At 44.2% G+C, this 16927-nt stretch overlaps 1 protein-coding gene across 1 annotated transcript in view; it reads right to left on the bottom strand.

Moving 5' to 3' along the window:
- Positions 1-16927, bottom strand: part of PRMT2 (protein arginine methyltransferase 2) — a 61872-nt gene that overhangs the window by 4027 nt on the left and 40918 nt on the right. The window contains exons 4-7 of the mRNA XM_040441933.1: positions 7291-7455; positions 6169-6344; positions 3450-3579; positions 3245-3378 (exon numbers count right to left, since the gene is read on the bottom strand). Of these exons, the coding sequence (XP_040297867.1) occupies positions 3245-3378; positions 3450-3579; positions 6169-6344; positions 7291-7455 (605 nt within the window). The remainder of the gene's footprint in view (positions 1-3244; positions 3379-3449; positions 3580-6168; positions 6345-7290; positions 7456-16927) is intronic.

Genomic DNA, 16927 nt, shown 5'->3' with positions numbered 1-16927 from the left:
TTAGGCCCCTATAAAGAGCTCCCCAAACACACAGTGTGCGAAATGTTAAGTAATAAACCCACAAAAAATTAGAGGGAGGGATATACGTGTGCTGCTGTTAGGACTAAGGGAAAACAAATTATAGTTAGAAATTAACGATTCTCTTACATCGCAACAGCAGCACAACTGGGGACTTAGCAAGAAGAGAACCTATGAGGGAGGGTCTTCCAGCTGAACTGAATTCAAGACAGACCTGCCAAAGGCGGTGTGTTCTGAACTCCTTAAGTCAAGCCTATAATGGCTTACAAATGTAAAGTGGGAACTCCATGAGGCAGCAGCACAAATGTGCTCCAAAGTTACTAGGCGCCCCTCAGCCGTAGATGCAGCTACCGCTTGGGTAGAATGTGCGTAGATAAAAGCAGGGGGCGACAAAAGCTTTTCTGATTGCTTCTTTGATCCAACGGCTTAATGTCGGTTTAGAAGTTTTAAGACCTTTGTTAAAGAATGAAAAAATATTCGGATCTTCGCAAGTCTTTAGTTCTTTCTAGGTATATTCTCATACTTCTAGCAACATCTAGGGTCTGTAAGACCTGCTCTTCTTCCGACACTGGCGACGGATAAAAAACAGGTAAAGAAATGACCTGGTTTAAATTGCGGAAAGAAGGTACCTTAGAAACAAAGGTAGGGAGAAACCGCAGGAGGACTCTGGTAAAAATAGAGTATATGGCTCCACAGCAGCCAAGAATTGCAATTTTCTGATTCTCTTTGCTGAAGTAATGGCAAGCAAAAAACAGGTTTTCAGTTGACAAACTTCTGAGCGACTCTTCCACTGTGAAGGCCCTAGGCCCCCTATAGGTGGCTGTAGAGAAGCTTCCCCTTGATCAACATCTTGGTCCCTTGACCTGATGGATCTCAATAGTCGCTGAACTTTTTCCAACCGGGAATTTCTGAAGCTGAAGAATGGGCTTCATCAACAATCATCAGGTCTTCTCAAAAAAAAAAAAACTAAGATCTCCTAGGAGAAATATGTCTAGGCCTTTTCTGGGCTAATGCATCAGTTATGGACTTGCCCACGAACTCCTTCACCCAGGTTATGTCCAGAGAATGGGGCTCAGGATCTGGAGGGGAGCGACAACTCTGACATTTGCTATTAAAGGAAATAGCGGATAGCAGCAGCAGCAGCCGAGGCGGCTGAAGAATTAGCAGGTAGCGTCAGCTAGGAGTGTGCGTGAGCACAACTGTGTCGGAACTATGGCATCAGCAACTCTCAGAACAAGGCGTGAACGGAGAGACAGCTGAAGAAAAATGAGCTTCTTAAATAGCAGAGAGCGGAGTAGAATCTTCTGCCTCACTCTGACCTCAGAGAGCCCTACTCCACAGAATAAAAAATAAAAAAAAGGAGAAAACAAAAAACTCTCCAAGGGAAGCTCAAGGTAGAAGCACAGAAAACCACAAATTTATGTCAGGGGAGTAAAATAGTGATTAATAATTTAAGTTTAAACCAGTACTTCCAGTCCTGCACCGGACCGGAAGTTCGGCAGTTCCCTGAACCCCCCCCCCCCCACGCCAGGACCAAAATGGCGGCGGTGGAGCATGGTAGGTTTAGAAAAACGCTACCTAAACTTCTCTACACAAGGTAAACATAAGACCCAGTCTGCGTCAGGAACTGACAGCTTCAGGTACAAGAGATCGTCGCCCAGCGTAAACCGCACGCCGGTCCACACAGCTGAAACTGTAAGAACAGAAATAAAAATGTAAATACATATAGAACAAATTTGTCTCCAAGAGACCACCACCTGTCCCTTCTGTCTACAGGACAGAAAGAAGAAAAAAAATAAAAATAGCACGGTGCGTGTTTTTGGGGAGATCTTTATAGGGGTCTAATTGGTTAATTATCACTTTTTGATTAAATTAATAAAAGTTCCACCTGTCCTGATTGTCCACAGGGGCAGTAATACCCCAGTTGTGCTGCTGTTGGGACGTAAGGGAATTGCAGAATTCACTTCATCCCTAATAAGGGTGCTAAGGTTTCCCATAAAGGATGCCAACTCTTCCGCTACCACTTTCTCGGTACAACGTGGACATGTTTACATAAAGGGGGTAGACCTTTCCTGCTTTTTTTTTTTTTTTTTTTTTGCTGATTCACCACCCATGGCTTTTGTAGAGACAACATCTCTAGCCTAGAGGGCATATAGAATATGAAATATATATATATCTCTACCTATATATATGCATGGAATTAGAACCCCACTTATTATAAGGCCTTCACATTAGTCCCACAAAACCCCATCCCTGGCAGCGTGCCCTTACTGGCTCCGCCCCCATAGTCTGGCCAGGATGTATCACGGGAATTCTGCCCCGAGGATTCCCATCGGCAGAGGCCACATGAAGCGCTGATCGCTCGTACCCGTATGGCACACAGCCCGGGATGCCTACAGAAGGATTTACAGAGAAGGGGAGCCCACGCCACACCCGGAGCCTCTGTCCCCCTACTCAGCCCTCCCAAGAAGGGGAACAGTCCAGGTTAAACGATCCCCAGACCACTGGCAGAGGCTTCCACGCATCCTGAGGGACAGGAAACAACAACAACTGAAGCATGTAGGAGGAGGTGACTTTTTTTTTATTTGGGCTTCCTCTGTTGTTTCCTTCTAGCAGTGCAGTTGGGGAGGCAATAGGGAAAGAGGAGCCTCTAGGAGTAATGGCAACACCCCATTAGAAGCTCATTAGCATATATTAAAACATAACCTTTCTCTGCAATGCAGGCACATATTAACATGGTACCAACACAGAAGCCTTCAGCTGCCAAGTGTGCATGCAACAGCTCAGCCAGATGCCCTTTAAAGCTGCAACTGTGCCAAGAAGGGACCTGTCCCTTCCCAGCGCTCTGTCACCATCTAGTGACAAAGAATAGAGATGGTGTCACCCAATGATTTTTGTTATGAATGCATATTATTAAGAACCCTACAAGTGACCGTAGACAACATCGTTTTCAATAGACAATCTATCCTGTAACTATGATTTTCACAGAAATTTTTCATTAACAAACAAAACCTAAATTAAGAAAAATAATATAACTAACTACCAGCTTTCTTAAATGACTTAAAAAAATAAAGAAACTGATCTAGATGTTATGACCAGTAGCCCTCCCTGCAGTTGTGTATCCTGATGAAATAGCCAGTGTGGCCTGCATCTAAAGTGACTGACGGCTCCAATTTAGAACTCAAATATATGACTTTTTTTTTTGTATAAATCATCTGTTACGTACGGGTTGAAAGGGCCAGTATCCAATTCCACCTGCTCCTGGTTGTCAATATTCTGGAACTGAACACTGAACCAAGCTGTAAATCCATGAAAAGTGCCATCACAATCCACATCGAATTGAAACTCACTGCTCATGCTCTAAAGAGAACAAAAAGGTTCTCAAAATACAATAGTAACATCAAACAATAATGCAAATAAAGGAATTTCACCTCCAGATCTTCTATCTTTAGTGTCTTCATATTGGCCTCTAACAAGGTGCAAGGCTGAGACAGACAGTCCTCTGCCTTTAATACGTAATCAGGTTTTGGTCTGGAAAAAAACTCTTGAATTGCCATGGGCCTATGGTGGAAGACAGATGTGAAGATCATAAAGTGTGACAGTTCTATGGTACATTTCTTTAAGGCTACTTTCACACTAGCGTTTCTATTTTCCGGTATTGAGATCCGTCATGGGATCTCTACTCTATACCAGAGAAAAACGCTTCTGTTTTGTCCCCACTCATTGTCAATGGGGACAAAACTGAAATGAACAGAATAGAGTGGCTGTGATTTTCTCTCCGTCATGGGATGCGGAGCAAAACGGATCTGGCACCAGCAGGACCCACAATGCAAGTCAATGGGGACGGATCTTGGCTATGTTAAAGATAATACAACCGGATCAGTTCATAACGGATGTAGATGGTTGTATTATCAGAAACGGAAGTGTGAAAGTAGTTTCAACATGAATATAAAGTTTGTAATATATCATAAAGAAAGATTAAAAAAAAAAAGCCTTTTCAGCCACTTACTCCCCTAACTTTTAATTCACTGTAGTAATAAGATGGATTTTCAGGTCTGGATTCACAGATACAGTGATATATCAAGACCAGCATTCTCGATTTCCCCTCTGCTGCCAGAGAATGCGCTTCATTTATGACAAGGTGAACGCATCAATATAAATTAAATGCATCCTCCAGCAGTCTCTGTGTCAACCAGTAGCTGGAGAAGATTTAAGTTCTCATTTACACAAGGAAACTGGAATGAATGATGGTTGGGGCCAATAACCCCATCCACACCACTCCACCTTTTCAGAAAGTGGCGTTAAAACACCATTTGCGCACCACTAACTTTTTAAAGGGGTTGTCTCACTTCAGTAAGTGGCATTTATCATGTAGAGAAAGTTAATACAAGGCACTTACTAATATATTGTGATTATCCATATTGCTTCCTTTGTTGGCTGGATTCATTTTTCTATCACATTATACACTGCTCGTTTCCATGGTTACAGACCACCCTGCAATCAATCAGCGGTGGTCGTGCTTGCACAATATAGGAGAAAGCACTAGCCTACGTGCGCTCCTATGGTCCCGGCCACCAGAGAGACTGATGCTTTTTCCTATAGTGTGCAAGCACGACCACCACAGATGGATTGCAGGGTGGTCTGTAACCATGGAAACGAGCAGTGTATAATGTGATGGAAAAATGAATCCAGTCAGCAAAGGAGGCAATATGGACAATCACAATACATTAGTCAGTGCCTTGTATTAACTTTCTCTACATGATAAGGCCTAGTTCACACGAACGTGTGTGATCCGTGGCCCGCAATACACGGCCACAGTTCCGCGTGCATTCCGCATCACGGATGCGGACCCATTCACTTCAATGGGTCCGCAAATCTGGAATAGCGGAACGGCCGCACGGAACGGGACCCCTCGGAAGCACTACGGAGTGCTTCTGTGGGGTTGCGTCCCGTACTTCCGTTCCGCAAAAAGATAGAACATGGCCTATCTTTTTGCGGAACGGGCGGATCGCGGACCCATTAAAGTCAATGGGTCCGCGATCCGATGCGGCTGACCTACGGCCGGCGATCGTGCATTGCGGCCCGCAGCACGGGCACGGGTCACACACGTTCGTGTGAACTCGGCCTAACTGCAACTTACTGAAGTGAGACAACCCCCTTAACACCCGAAAACTGGCAGGTGACGACAGGTATGCATAAAAGGGTTTTGAAGAAGTTCATCAGCAACCAGTCTGTCTGTCCATCACAAATTGTTAATGATGTATTCTGTGTTATCTGACACCAGTTTTAAGAGGCGTTGGCTTTCATTGTACTCCTGCTTATGATGATAATGCTGATTGCTGAGAAGTCAGCTATTGCTACTGTCCAGGGTGAAAACTACAAGATTTCAGGATTATTTTAAAACTTAATATGTACACCTTTGGGGGACTTTTTTTAAATTATTTCATTGTATTCATTTTGAGCTAAAAAAACACTTTCAATTGGCCCTTATTAAAATTTTAGAACCCCAAGTCTTGAGTTTCTCTCGTAGCAGGCTCTGAATTCTCACTCTGCTCCATCAGGCAGCTCAGCTGATGGCTACTTATCTCTGACCTCCTAAACATTCATTATAGCTCAGTCCTTAACTTACTGATAAGAATGTGGCTTAATTAAGTGTTTATGACCGCTTAGTAATTTAGAAATAAGGGTTATTAGAAGACGGCACAAAGTGAAAGTACCAGTAACACAGCTAGACAGTTAACCTTTTGTGACAGGCTCAATATTTTGAATAAACACCAATGGAAAAAATTATTTTTAGCCCAAAATGAGTAAAATGCAATCGTAAAAAACTGCATCTGAAGATGTACATAGCGTTTAAACTAACGACATGGAAAAAAAATGAATGTTTTCATGGTTAAAATAAAAACTTAATTGAAACAATGTTATTTTTTTTGAGGATGTATTCCTGGTGAAGAAGCCTTACACATACTAGACATTTGCAAATTTACAGTAATTTTCTGACGGTAATGACCAGCTGTTACACTGTAAGTTGCAGGAATTTTGTGGCTACTGCAGTGCGTGCAAGTACTCTTATGCAAGTTGCTCTTATTGCCATAAAGGTTTTTTTTATTTTTTATTTCTCATCTACCTACATGCTGCTATGACACTTACTTCAAGACACTAAAGTCCAGGCCATAAAGAGAGTCCCAGAAAAGGACTCTAGAAGCATACTCTTTGTCTGCACTGCATGGCACCAGGTGGACACGAGCAGTGCTTGGCCACATCACCCCGTCCTCCTTCAGCCACAAATCACGAGCTAAGAGAACGGATTCCAACATGAATTCAAACTGCAGATGGAAGAGTTTGAAATGGGTTTGACATGAAAACGGATGATAAATACTGCAGAATCTTAAACGTTATATAAAATTCTCCTATGTAATTGCCAAAAACAGCATTCTGTCCGACGCAAAGTGTTGGAAGTCACATTTTAATTCCCTCCTCTCCTATCCCAGTCTTGACAGGTTAAGAGGTTACAATATTAGGGCTCATGCACACGACCGTATGTATTTTGCGGTCCACAAAAAATACAGATGACATCTGTGTGCATTCCATATTTTGCGGAACGGAATGTCTGGCACCTAACAGAACAGTACTATCCCTGTGCGTAATGCGGACAATAATAGGACATGTTGTATTTTCTTGCGTAACGGAAATATGGAAAGCACACGGGGTAACTTTTTTTTATTTTTTTTTGAGGACCCATTCAAATGAATGGTTCCGCATACGGTCCGCAAAAAATACGGACCGGACACGGAAAGAAAATATGTTAGTGTGCACGAGCCTTTAGTATAGAACCCCTTTTAGAAATTTAGGCAAAACACAAAACTTATACGGGTGTTCTCATCTCAGACATTAATTGCATATCCACATCTGCGACCCACACCACTCTCTTGAACAGAGATGCCCCGATTCTGTGCCAGCTCACTCTACCCTGTCGGCTGCCGCATCCAGGATGTGAGAGGTAACCAGGTTTATGGATACAAGGGAGCTTTCTGCCATGTTGTTTCTGTAACTCTCGTAGAAGTGAAATGATATTGCACAAACAGCATAGCAAACTGAACAACGCTGTTTCCAAAAGTATGGAGGCAGCGTAGTTCATGTTTCCCTGTTACCCATTCTATCCTATAGACATGCTACAAGGGCCTGAAATGAGAACACCCCTTTAAATTAAAAATTGAGTGAAAAATTATTAAAAATACAGATTCAAAAAGAATAAAGTGCTCAGCATCATACCAGCAGACAAGTTCCCATCCACTCAGACACAAGGACGTCAACCTTGGTAGGTAATTGTAATTCTTCTGCCCTCTGACACAGAACCTGGACGATGCTTGAATAGCCATTCTCATCTGCCAATTTATGTGTCTGCTCGGCAATCTCACTGGCTTCTACTGCATATACCTGCGAATAAGAGACTGTTGTGTCACTCTCATAGAAAGGAAAATAATGCACTCATATAATAGATGCAAACATTATATATGGACTAAACCCTCACTCTGCTATGATACCATCTGAGACTCTCAGCCAATATATTTTGATAAAAACACATCTGTACCCGCCTACCCGCGCCAAGGTGGTCTCAGTCAGGCAGTTCCTACTCTAAACCTACCTATGCTGTAGGGCATCTATATTCAGGAGAGCAGACCCTGTACATATAGTGTGCTGCTCCTAGTTACCTCTATGTGCATCAAACATCCAAAGAGAGGAAGAGCACGCACACCTATATGTACCACCTATTCAAGGTCACCTGTGGAATAGGAGGGGCAAAAGTGCACAAGAATGCTACTCCCAAGATAAAATAGGAGCGAACACACATTAAAGTACCACTCCTTCAAGAACATAAATTTCAAAAATCACGGAAAAAAATCAAAACTTTCTGCACAATATGATAACCAAATATGTGGATGTACATTTATAAAGAAAAAAGAAATGCTGAAAATAATGCACTCATACAATAGATGCAAACATTATATATGGACTAAGCCCTTAGTCCATATATAATGTTTGCATCTATTGCATTATTTTCTGTGATTTTTCTTTTATAAATATAGCCATGCACATCCACATATTTAGTCATATTGTGTAGGATGTTTTGTATCTTTTTTCCATGATTTTTGGAACGATCACAGAAAGGAACACATTACAGGATACTTGTTAAAATTAACACCTAAAAGTGATTTAGCTCTCTTAGGCCAGACACACATGAGCAAGTTCAATGCAAGAAACTCGTAGTGTATGTCAGTGTGAGGTTCTGTTTTCACCTCCACACCTCAGAAAGGATCACACAGCATAGCAATGATTGGTAAGGCTGTGTGTTCCTGTGAGACCTGGAATCTATTGTATTACACTGACAGCATTATGTCAGTGTAATTCAGTAGATTCCTGGACTGGCAGAGGTTGGAACGGGATCTCACAACGCCATGCTGCTATTCAATCAAAAAGTAGAGTGGCAAGCTGGATCAACACATGGTGTTGCCAAGACAAACTCAGCTACATCCAAAAAAAGAAGTATCAGTATATCCTTTACTTCCCTTTAGGCTTGATAACAAATCTACTTGTGTGAATTCAGCTTAATCTACAGCTGTACCTTCAAGATGACTTCTGTTAATATAATATGCAATATACCCTAAGCATAAGGCCACAGGTGGTGTAGATGCTGCAGATTTCCCACAGCAGGCAGAGGATCTCATCCATATGCTGTGGAAAATTTGGGCAACAAAATTTGTATGTTGACCAGCGGTGCAGATTTTAAATTTACAGCATGCAAATTCTGTTGCAGTAAGCTATAGATTTCACACTTTGCATTGAAGAGGTTGCATTCTGGGACAAATCCACAGCATTTTTAAAATGAATTCCACAACAAAATCCACACTATTTAGTGTGAATTCCAGCACTTACACCATAAGTGGCCACACCCTCTAAGGGGTTGTCCAGGGTTTTGATATTGATGGCCTATCCTTAGGATAGGCCCATCAATATCCGATTGGTCCGGTTCCAAAATCCACCAATCAGCTCCGATGTGGGAAATACACAGCTCCATCCATTGTGTAGTCGACAGAGCTGGTAACTGCAGCACCACTCCCACTGAAGTGAATAGGAGCAACGCAGCAGTTACCCTCTCCGGCCACTACACAATGGACAGCACTACCACTAAACAGTTGATCAGCAGGGGTGCTGGGGTCGGATCCCTGCCGATCCGATACTGATGGCCTGTCCTGAGGATAGGCCATCAATATCAACATCCGTAACAACCCCTTTGAGGCCCCTACAGACAGTCTCATTTGTATGGAGAGGTCCCATTGAATGGAGAGGTTACAAAGAGGCCACCCACATTTAACAGCTGTTGGATGAATGCTCTAAGGACCAACAGCTTTTCCATCTTAACCGTTTCACTACCGGAGGTTTTTTCATTTTTGCGTTTTCATTTTTCTTCCCTATCTTCCTTGAGCGATAACTTTTTTATATTTCCATTAACATAGCTGTATGAGGGCTTATTTTTTGCGGGACAAGTTGTACTGTCTAATGCCACCATTAATTATGGCATACAATGTAGTGGGAAGAAGTAAAAAAAAATTCCAAATGGGGTGGAATTGAAAGAAAACGCAATTCCTCCACCATTTAACGGGTTTTGTTCCCACGGCGTTTTGTCTGTGGCAAAACTGACCCATGCCATTCATTCTCTGGGTCAGTACGATTACAACGATACCCCAAATGTATAGGTTTTGTATGTCTAAATAGTGTCATAATAAATTTATTGTTTTTTTTAGATCACCATATTCTGACCACTTTTTTATACTTACTGTACAGACCAAAAGTTTGGACACACCTTCTCATTCAAAGAGTTTTCTTTATTTTCATGACTATGAAGGCATCAAAACTATGAATTAACACATGTGGAATTATATACATAACAAACAAGTGTGAAACAACTGAAAATATGTCATATTCTAGGTTCTTCAAAGTAGCCACCTTTTGCTTTGATTACTGCTTTGCACACTCTTGGCATTCTCTTGATGAGCTTCAAGAGGTAGTCCCCTGAAATGGTCTTCCAACAGTCTTGAAGGAGTTCCCAGAGATGCTTAGCACTTGTTGGCCCTTTTGCCTTCACTCTGCGGTCCAGCTCACCCCAAACCATCTTAATTGGGTTCAGGTCCGGTGACTGTGGAGGCCAGGTCATCTGGCACAGCACCCCATCACTCTCCTTCATGGTGAAATAGCCCTTACTTTCAAAGTTTTTCCAATTTTTCAGCTGACTGACTGACCTTCATTTCTTAAAGTATTGATGGCCACTCGTTTTTCACAGTCTATTCAGTAGGACTATCAGCTGTGTATCCACCTGACTTCTCCTCAACGCAACTGATGGTCCCAACCCCATTTATAAGGCAAGAAATCCCACTTCTTAAACCTGACAGGGCACACCTGTGAAGTGAAAACCATTTCAGGGGACTACCTCTGGAAGCTCATCAAGAGAATGCCAAGAGTGTGCAAAGCAGTAATCAAAGCAAAAGGTGGCTACTTTGAAGAACCTAGAATATGACATATTTTCAGTTGTTTCACACTTGTTTGTTAGGTATATAATTCCACATGTGTTAATTCATAGTTTTGATGCCTTCAGTGTGAATCTGCAATTTTCATAGTCATGAAAATAAAGAAAACTCTTTGAATGAGAAGGTGTGTCCAAACTTTTGGTCTGTACTGTATGTCTACTGAGCTGTATGTCTACTGACTGGCTAATTTTTTGTGGAACAATCTGTAGTTTTTATTGATATCAATTTGGAGTGTGTGTGACTTTTTGATCACATTTCATCAAAAGTTTTTGGTAAGAGAATCTATGAAAAAATGGCAAATTGGCTATTTTGACCCTTTTTTCGGTTACGCCATTCACCGGATTTTTTTATTTTTATATTTTAATAGTACAGGTGATTTTGGTCACGGTGATAACAATAAATATAAACATCATGGGTATTTCGTTTTTTTTTTTTTAGTTTTTTATTATACGGAAAGGGGGGTGATTTAAACTTTTTTGTTTTTTTACATTTTTTTTTATTGTTTTGTAATGATTTTGAAGCTCATATATGAGCATATAAATTCAGTTTTTTAATTTTTAATTTTGTACAATCAGGGATTTTTAAAATGAGTTTATGACTGTCAATTGCTCATTTCTTATGTTGGCCAGCCTCGTCAGTATTCAGAGCAACTACCAACAGCCCCATTGGCCACAAGGGGTGTTGGTAACACTTCCGGGTTTTTGCGTATTTAGATGCCGTGATCTCACATGATCACGGCATCTAAAGCCTCTAATTAACGCAATCAGCATTATTGCCGGTCACAGTAATTAGCTGCAGGTCTCTGCTGTTTTGAAACATCAGAGACCTGCCGGCCATGACGCCCACTGCACGTGGGAGCGAGCGCCATGTTCGCACATCACTCCAGGTTAAAGGGGTTCTCTGGTATTATCTGCCCAAAATACCCCAAACACTGTATATTTTTTCTGAATCCTTTGAGCACTGCTTTGTAACACCCCCTGTGCTCTGCACACTTCCTTGATTGACAGGGCTAAACATCAGCATTTTTTCTCTCTCTCATTTAACCCATAATAAAAGTCTGTACTATAATAAATAATATATAATTGTTGGGGTTGTCTTAGAAACCTAAAACCTATTACTGGTTTATTCACAGGCACAATATATAATTATAAAGTACCCCTTTCTGATAGAGATGTACACTTTTGCCAATTTTCCAGTGCAGTTTAAATGAAAAGTTAAACAACTTTGCAACAGTCTTTATTAAAAATATCTTACTGCTTTCTAGCAACAAGTCCTATGTATTTCCGTGGTAACATACAACAAACCCTGTGTAGTCTGATACTGCAATCATACTCTCTTCTATCTGACCTCTACTACTTCATAATATACATTTGAAAGATTAGCAAGAAGTGGTATAGAAATGTACACAAAGACTGCAAGATCAGACTACAAACAATTTATTTGTGGTCTGTCACCGTGGAGACAGGTAGATACAAACACTGCTATAAGCACAAATTGTAGGGAAAATGTACTGAAGACTATTTGCAAAGCTGCTTTAATGTAAATAATAATAATTAAAAAAACTAAAACGTGGTGAAGATGGACATATCATTCAAAATGGTTGTTATCCTTGACATACTAATCTCCATTAGACTACATAGTGAAACTACTTAATATTGAGGAGATCTGAGCCATTTTGTTGTGGGCAGACATTCTTACATACAAACACTTTGCTTAAGAGATTTTTCTAGGGTTATGGTCGCTTTAACATAGATTCCCTTACGTCCTACCAGCAGCACAGATGGGGTTAACTGCCCCCCGTGGACTGGTAGGACCGGCTGAATTTTTAATGAGCCCAAAGAAGAACCAATGAATAAACTCCAGCTCCCCTAAAGGGAGGGCTTCACCCCCAGCCCACTGTGTTTTTTTCTGTCCTTTGGATAGGTGGACTGGCGAGTTTTCTCTCCCCTCTCTTTGGGGGAACTGGAGGCCGTTTTATTATATTGGGGTTTTATTACAACCCCCATTTTTGCCTCCATTTTTTCTAGAATAAGGCATTGTAGACAGTGCTTATGGTTGCGCTCTTTTTTTCTTACTTTTCCCCCATTGGAACTTCTTTGCTGGCGTACCTGGGGGTAGTGCGTTGCCTTTCTTGGTGCTGCGCCTCCCTCCTGTGTTGGCGATGCTGCGGCGCTCCGATGCTGGCGCCGCCATGACCGGAAGTGACGCGCGGCCAGCTGCGGCGTCACTTCCGGTCTCTCGGTCCTGGCCGGCGGCGTCTTTTTTAAACAAAACTGAAGGTTACCGGCTGGATCTTTTCTCACAGGGGGGGGTGGTATTCCTCTTATTACCACAGTATAAGTTTTCAGAAATAATCTGTGGCAGTGACGTTTCAGGGGGGGTGATTGCTACAGGAAATCCCTCCCCTGGGGCGGAGCTTTTCCCTTTTAAGCTCCCTGAGCCCATCATTCTGTCTCTGGTTGCGCTGCTTTAACAAGCTAGCTCCAGAGTCCCCTTGGGCTTGACTGAGAGTTCACTGTCTTTCTGATTTCCTTAGCTTCTAATTTTTTCCAAGTATCTGTCGTTACTCCTCTGGTTGGTGGGCATACCGTTAGGTTAATTTGTGTGTTATAAACTCCCTGTCATTGGACTTTAGGGATGTTTTAATCTCTTCTTTCGTTACAGCTATGGCTTCTCCTAGAGAGTCAGACCAGCAGCGGAAGTCTGCAGCCAAGAGGAAACACCTGGCCTGTTATGACTGCAACACGCCATTAGACGACAGTTGCCGTTCCGGTACCGCCACGGAACCCACGATGCAAGATATGTACCAGTGGGCGAAGACATCAAAGGGGTCGTACGGTTACTGAATGAGAGGCTACCGATTCCCTCCCAGACTCCGATGGAAGTTGCCGCCCGTACTGACAAACCCACGTCTCTCTCAGTGGGGTCATCTTCCTCTGAGGAGAAAGAATCAACTTCGTGTTTTTTCCCACCCGAAAAAACACAGAAGTTATTGAAGTCCATCAGGTCAGGGGACCATGATGTTGACATAGGGGAGTCCTCCGATCCCGCCTGTCGGACTCAAAGGGTCTTTAAGGCGGATGAGACCCCTCTTTCTGTGATGCGCACAGAATGGAAAAAAACGGAAAAAGGTCCAGTCCTTACCCGAAGGTTTAAACTGATGTTCCCGATGGCTAAACCCTTGGTGGAATCATGGGGTTCCATTCCTAAGGTGGACATGGCTATAGCCAAATTGTCCAGGCGCACTCTGGTCCCTGCGGACGATGGGACTAGCCTGCAGGACCCTCTCGATAGGAGGGCAGAGTGCACCCTGAGAAGGAGCTACTCAGCGGCCGCAGCCTCGGCCTCAACATCTATTGCAGCCACGGAGGTCACTTCCTTTTTACGTACTAGGCTGAACCAGATTCAGACAGATGTCGACCAGAGTGTCTCCAGGGACGATATCCTGGCCGCATTTAAATCTGTTAATTTGGCCATGGACTTCTTATGTGACACGTCCCAGTTACAGCTGAAGCTGGCAGCCAAGACAATGGCACTAGTGTCGGCTGCCAGGAGACCTCTATGGCTGAAACCCTGGAATGCGGATAACGCCTCTAAGTATAATTTGTGTGGGCTCCCTTTCGAGCCGGACCGCCTGTTCGTTTTGGAATTAGACAACATTATGGAGGGACTCTCCGATAAGAAGGGGAAGTGTCACGACTGTGACTGATCCAGACAGGTCTGGGAGAAGAAGGTCGCAGCGACTTGCTACTCGCGATAGCTTGTGAGTTTGCTCCGTGGTTCAGGGTATGTCATCCGGGTTTTGCCTTGTGAACCTTTTTGTCCTGACTGGGAGTTTGTAGGCATCCTTCTCAGGTGAGTCCTGTCTGCCACTCCCAGCTACTATATTAGTTTCAGTTTCACTTGCAGTCATTGCCAGATATAGTCCTTACTTCCAGTGCTATTCTGACCTTTGAAGGAAATCGTTTGAAGGTATTGCTGTGGAGCTCTTGTCTGGCGTGGACTGTCGTGATTGGAATCGCCTTCTCTGCTCGTGACTGGATAAGTCTATCTCTGCTGGAGATTGTTTGTTTGTTGCTGTCTTCCCCTGTTGTTCTCCTAGACATGAGTGATGGTGACTAGTGCTCCCATCGGCCTTTCCCCAGTCTAGTCTTGTTAGGGTGACTGAGGGTTTAGGCATCCTGCTCGCCGCAAGGGTTCACACCCCGTCTAGGGTATCAGGGCAGACAGGTGCCAGCTTAGGGTTAGTCAGGGGTGGCTATTCTATTTCCCATCCATAGATAAGGGTCCCCCTTCCCCTCCGTCTGGTGCGACACGACTGCTGCTGGGATATCGGTCGTGACAGGAAGAGTCTCCCCCAACAGCCCTTTCGGGCTGGGGGAGGCAGGATCGCGGAGGCAGATCCGGACAGCAGGCCAGACGTAGAGATTGGGGGGGCAGTCTAGAAGATTTTCGAGATGCTCCCGCAAACCCACCAAGGAGGCAAAACCCTCCTGACTATGGGCCTCTCCGAGGCTCTTGGTTAAACCCTGCTACCCCTGTCGTTACGCCTCTGGATTTTCCCGTACACCTCCCCCAACTCCCCGTGGGGGGTCGTCTCTCCCATTTCAAGCATGTATGGGCCCAGGAAATTTCAGACTCCTGGGTTCAAAGCATAGTGGCTGCCGGTTATCTAATAGATCTCGTTTCTCTCCCCCCAGAAAGATTCATCGCCACTCAAAGTTTTCTGCCGGCCAAACAGAAGATCTTAGAGTCCTATATTCAGGACTACATTTCCAAGGGAGCCCTGGAGGAGGTACCGGCAGGGGAGAGGGGTCTAGGGATTTATTATCCAGTATTCCTGGTGCCCAAGAAAACAGGAGATCTCCGGATGATCATAGATTTGAGATTTCTCAATCGATTCGTTAGGAGAACCAGGTTCCGGATGGAAACCATAAGGTCAGTCAGCCACATCCTCAGCCCTGGGGACGTGATGGCTACTCTGGACCTCAAGGATGCTTACCTCCACATCCCGATCCACCCCTCCTCTCGGAAATTTCTCAGGATCGCGGTCCAGATTTCAGGAGTGCGCAGGCATTTTCAATTTGCCACCCTCCCTTTCGGAATCTCATCTGCCCCTCTTATCTTCACCATGGTGGTAGTATCGGTGGTGGCAGCTCTGAGACTTCAGGGACTGACCATTGTTCCCTACTTGGACGATTGGCTTTTTCTAGCCTCTTCGGTCCCAATACTTACTCATCATCTTCATGTCGCAATTTCCTTTCTGCTCCGCCCAGGCTGGATCATCAACTGGCAGAAGTCGAACGTGAGCCCGACTTCAATCCATTATTTAGGATTCGTGGTCGACTCTCTGGAGATGTCCCTCCAGTTGACGCCAGAAAGAAGAGCGCGGATTCAGGACCTGGCAAGGTTCCTTTCAGTCCCACGACGAGTCTCCATCCGGACTCTCATGAAGATGCTGGGGCTCATGTCAGCGGCTGCGGATGCAGTCCCTTGGGCTTTATGGCACCTCCGTCCTCTTCAATCGGAGGTCTTAGACAAATGGAACGGCAGCCCTGCGGGGCTAGATTCCCTGTGCTCCCTATCCAACCAAACCCGGAATTCCCTCAGATGGTGGTTCCATCTACCAGCAGGAAAGTCTATGACCCAACCAGATTGGCTCATATTGACAACAGACGCGTCCCTTGTAGGCTGGGGCGCCCATTTAAACGGATCCCCAGTTCGGGGATCTTGGTCTCCTCAGGAGAGGCATCTTTCTTTGAATCTTTGCGAGATGCGTGCTATCCGGCTAGCCCTCCTCCACTTCGCCCCTCGGATCCGGGTCAAAGCAGTGAAAGTCCAGTCAGACAACATGACTGCAGTGCTTTACATAAACAAGCAGGGAGGCACAAGATCCTTACCCCTTCTTTCAGAGATTGGGTAATTCTGCGGTGGGCAGAGCTGAACCTATCCCATCTATCTGCCACTCACATCCGAGGCTCCCTTAACATCATTGCGGATCGCCTAAGTCGCGGCTTACTGACTATGGAGTGGTCACTGCATCCGGAGATCTCAGGTGGGGCATGCCAGAGATAGATCTCATGGCAACTAGGTTCAACGCCAAGGTACAGAGGTTCTGTTCCCTATACAGGGAGGACAACCCCCTGGCGACAGACGCTCTGACGATACCGTGGAGGTTCAGGCTGGCTTACATCTTCCCCCCTTTTTCCATGATACCGAGGGTATTGATGAAAATCCGTCAGGATCAGGCCTCGGTAATAGCCATCATACCATTTTGGCCCAGGAGATCCTGGTTTACCCAGCTCATTCAGATGAGTCGGGGACAA

This window comes from Bufo bufo, chromosome 7 (genome assembly GCF_905171765.1).
Source record: "Bufo bufo chromosome 7, aBufBuf1.1, whole genome shotgun sequence".
Taxonomy (NCBI): domain Eukaryota; kingdom Metazoa; phylum Chordata; class Amphibia; order Anura; family Bufonidae; genus Bufo; species Bufo bufo.
The sequence above is the reverse complement of the archived record's forward strand: the minus strand, read 5'-3'. Positions and strand labels throughout refer to the sequence as shown.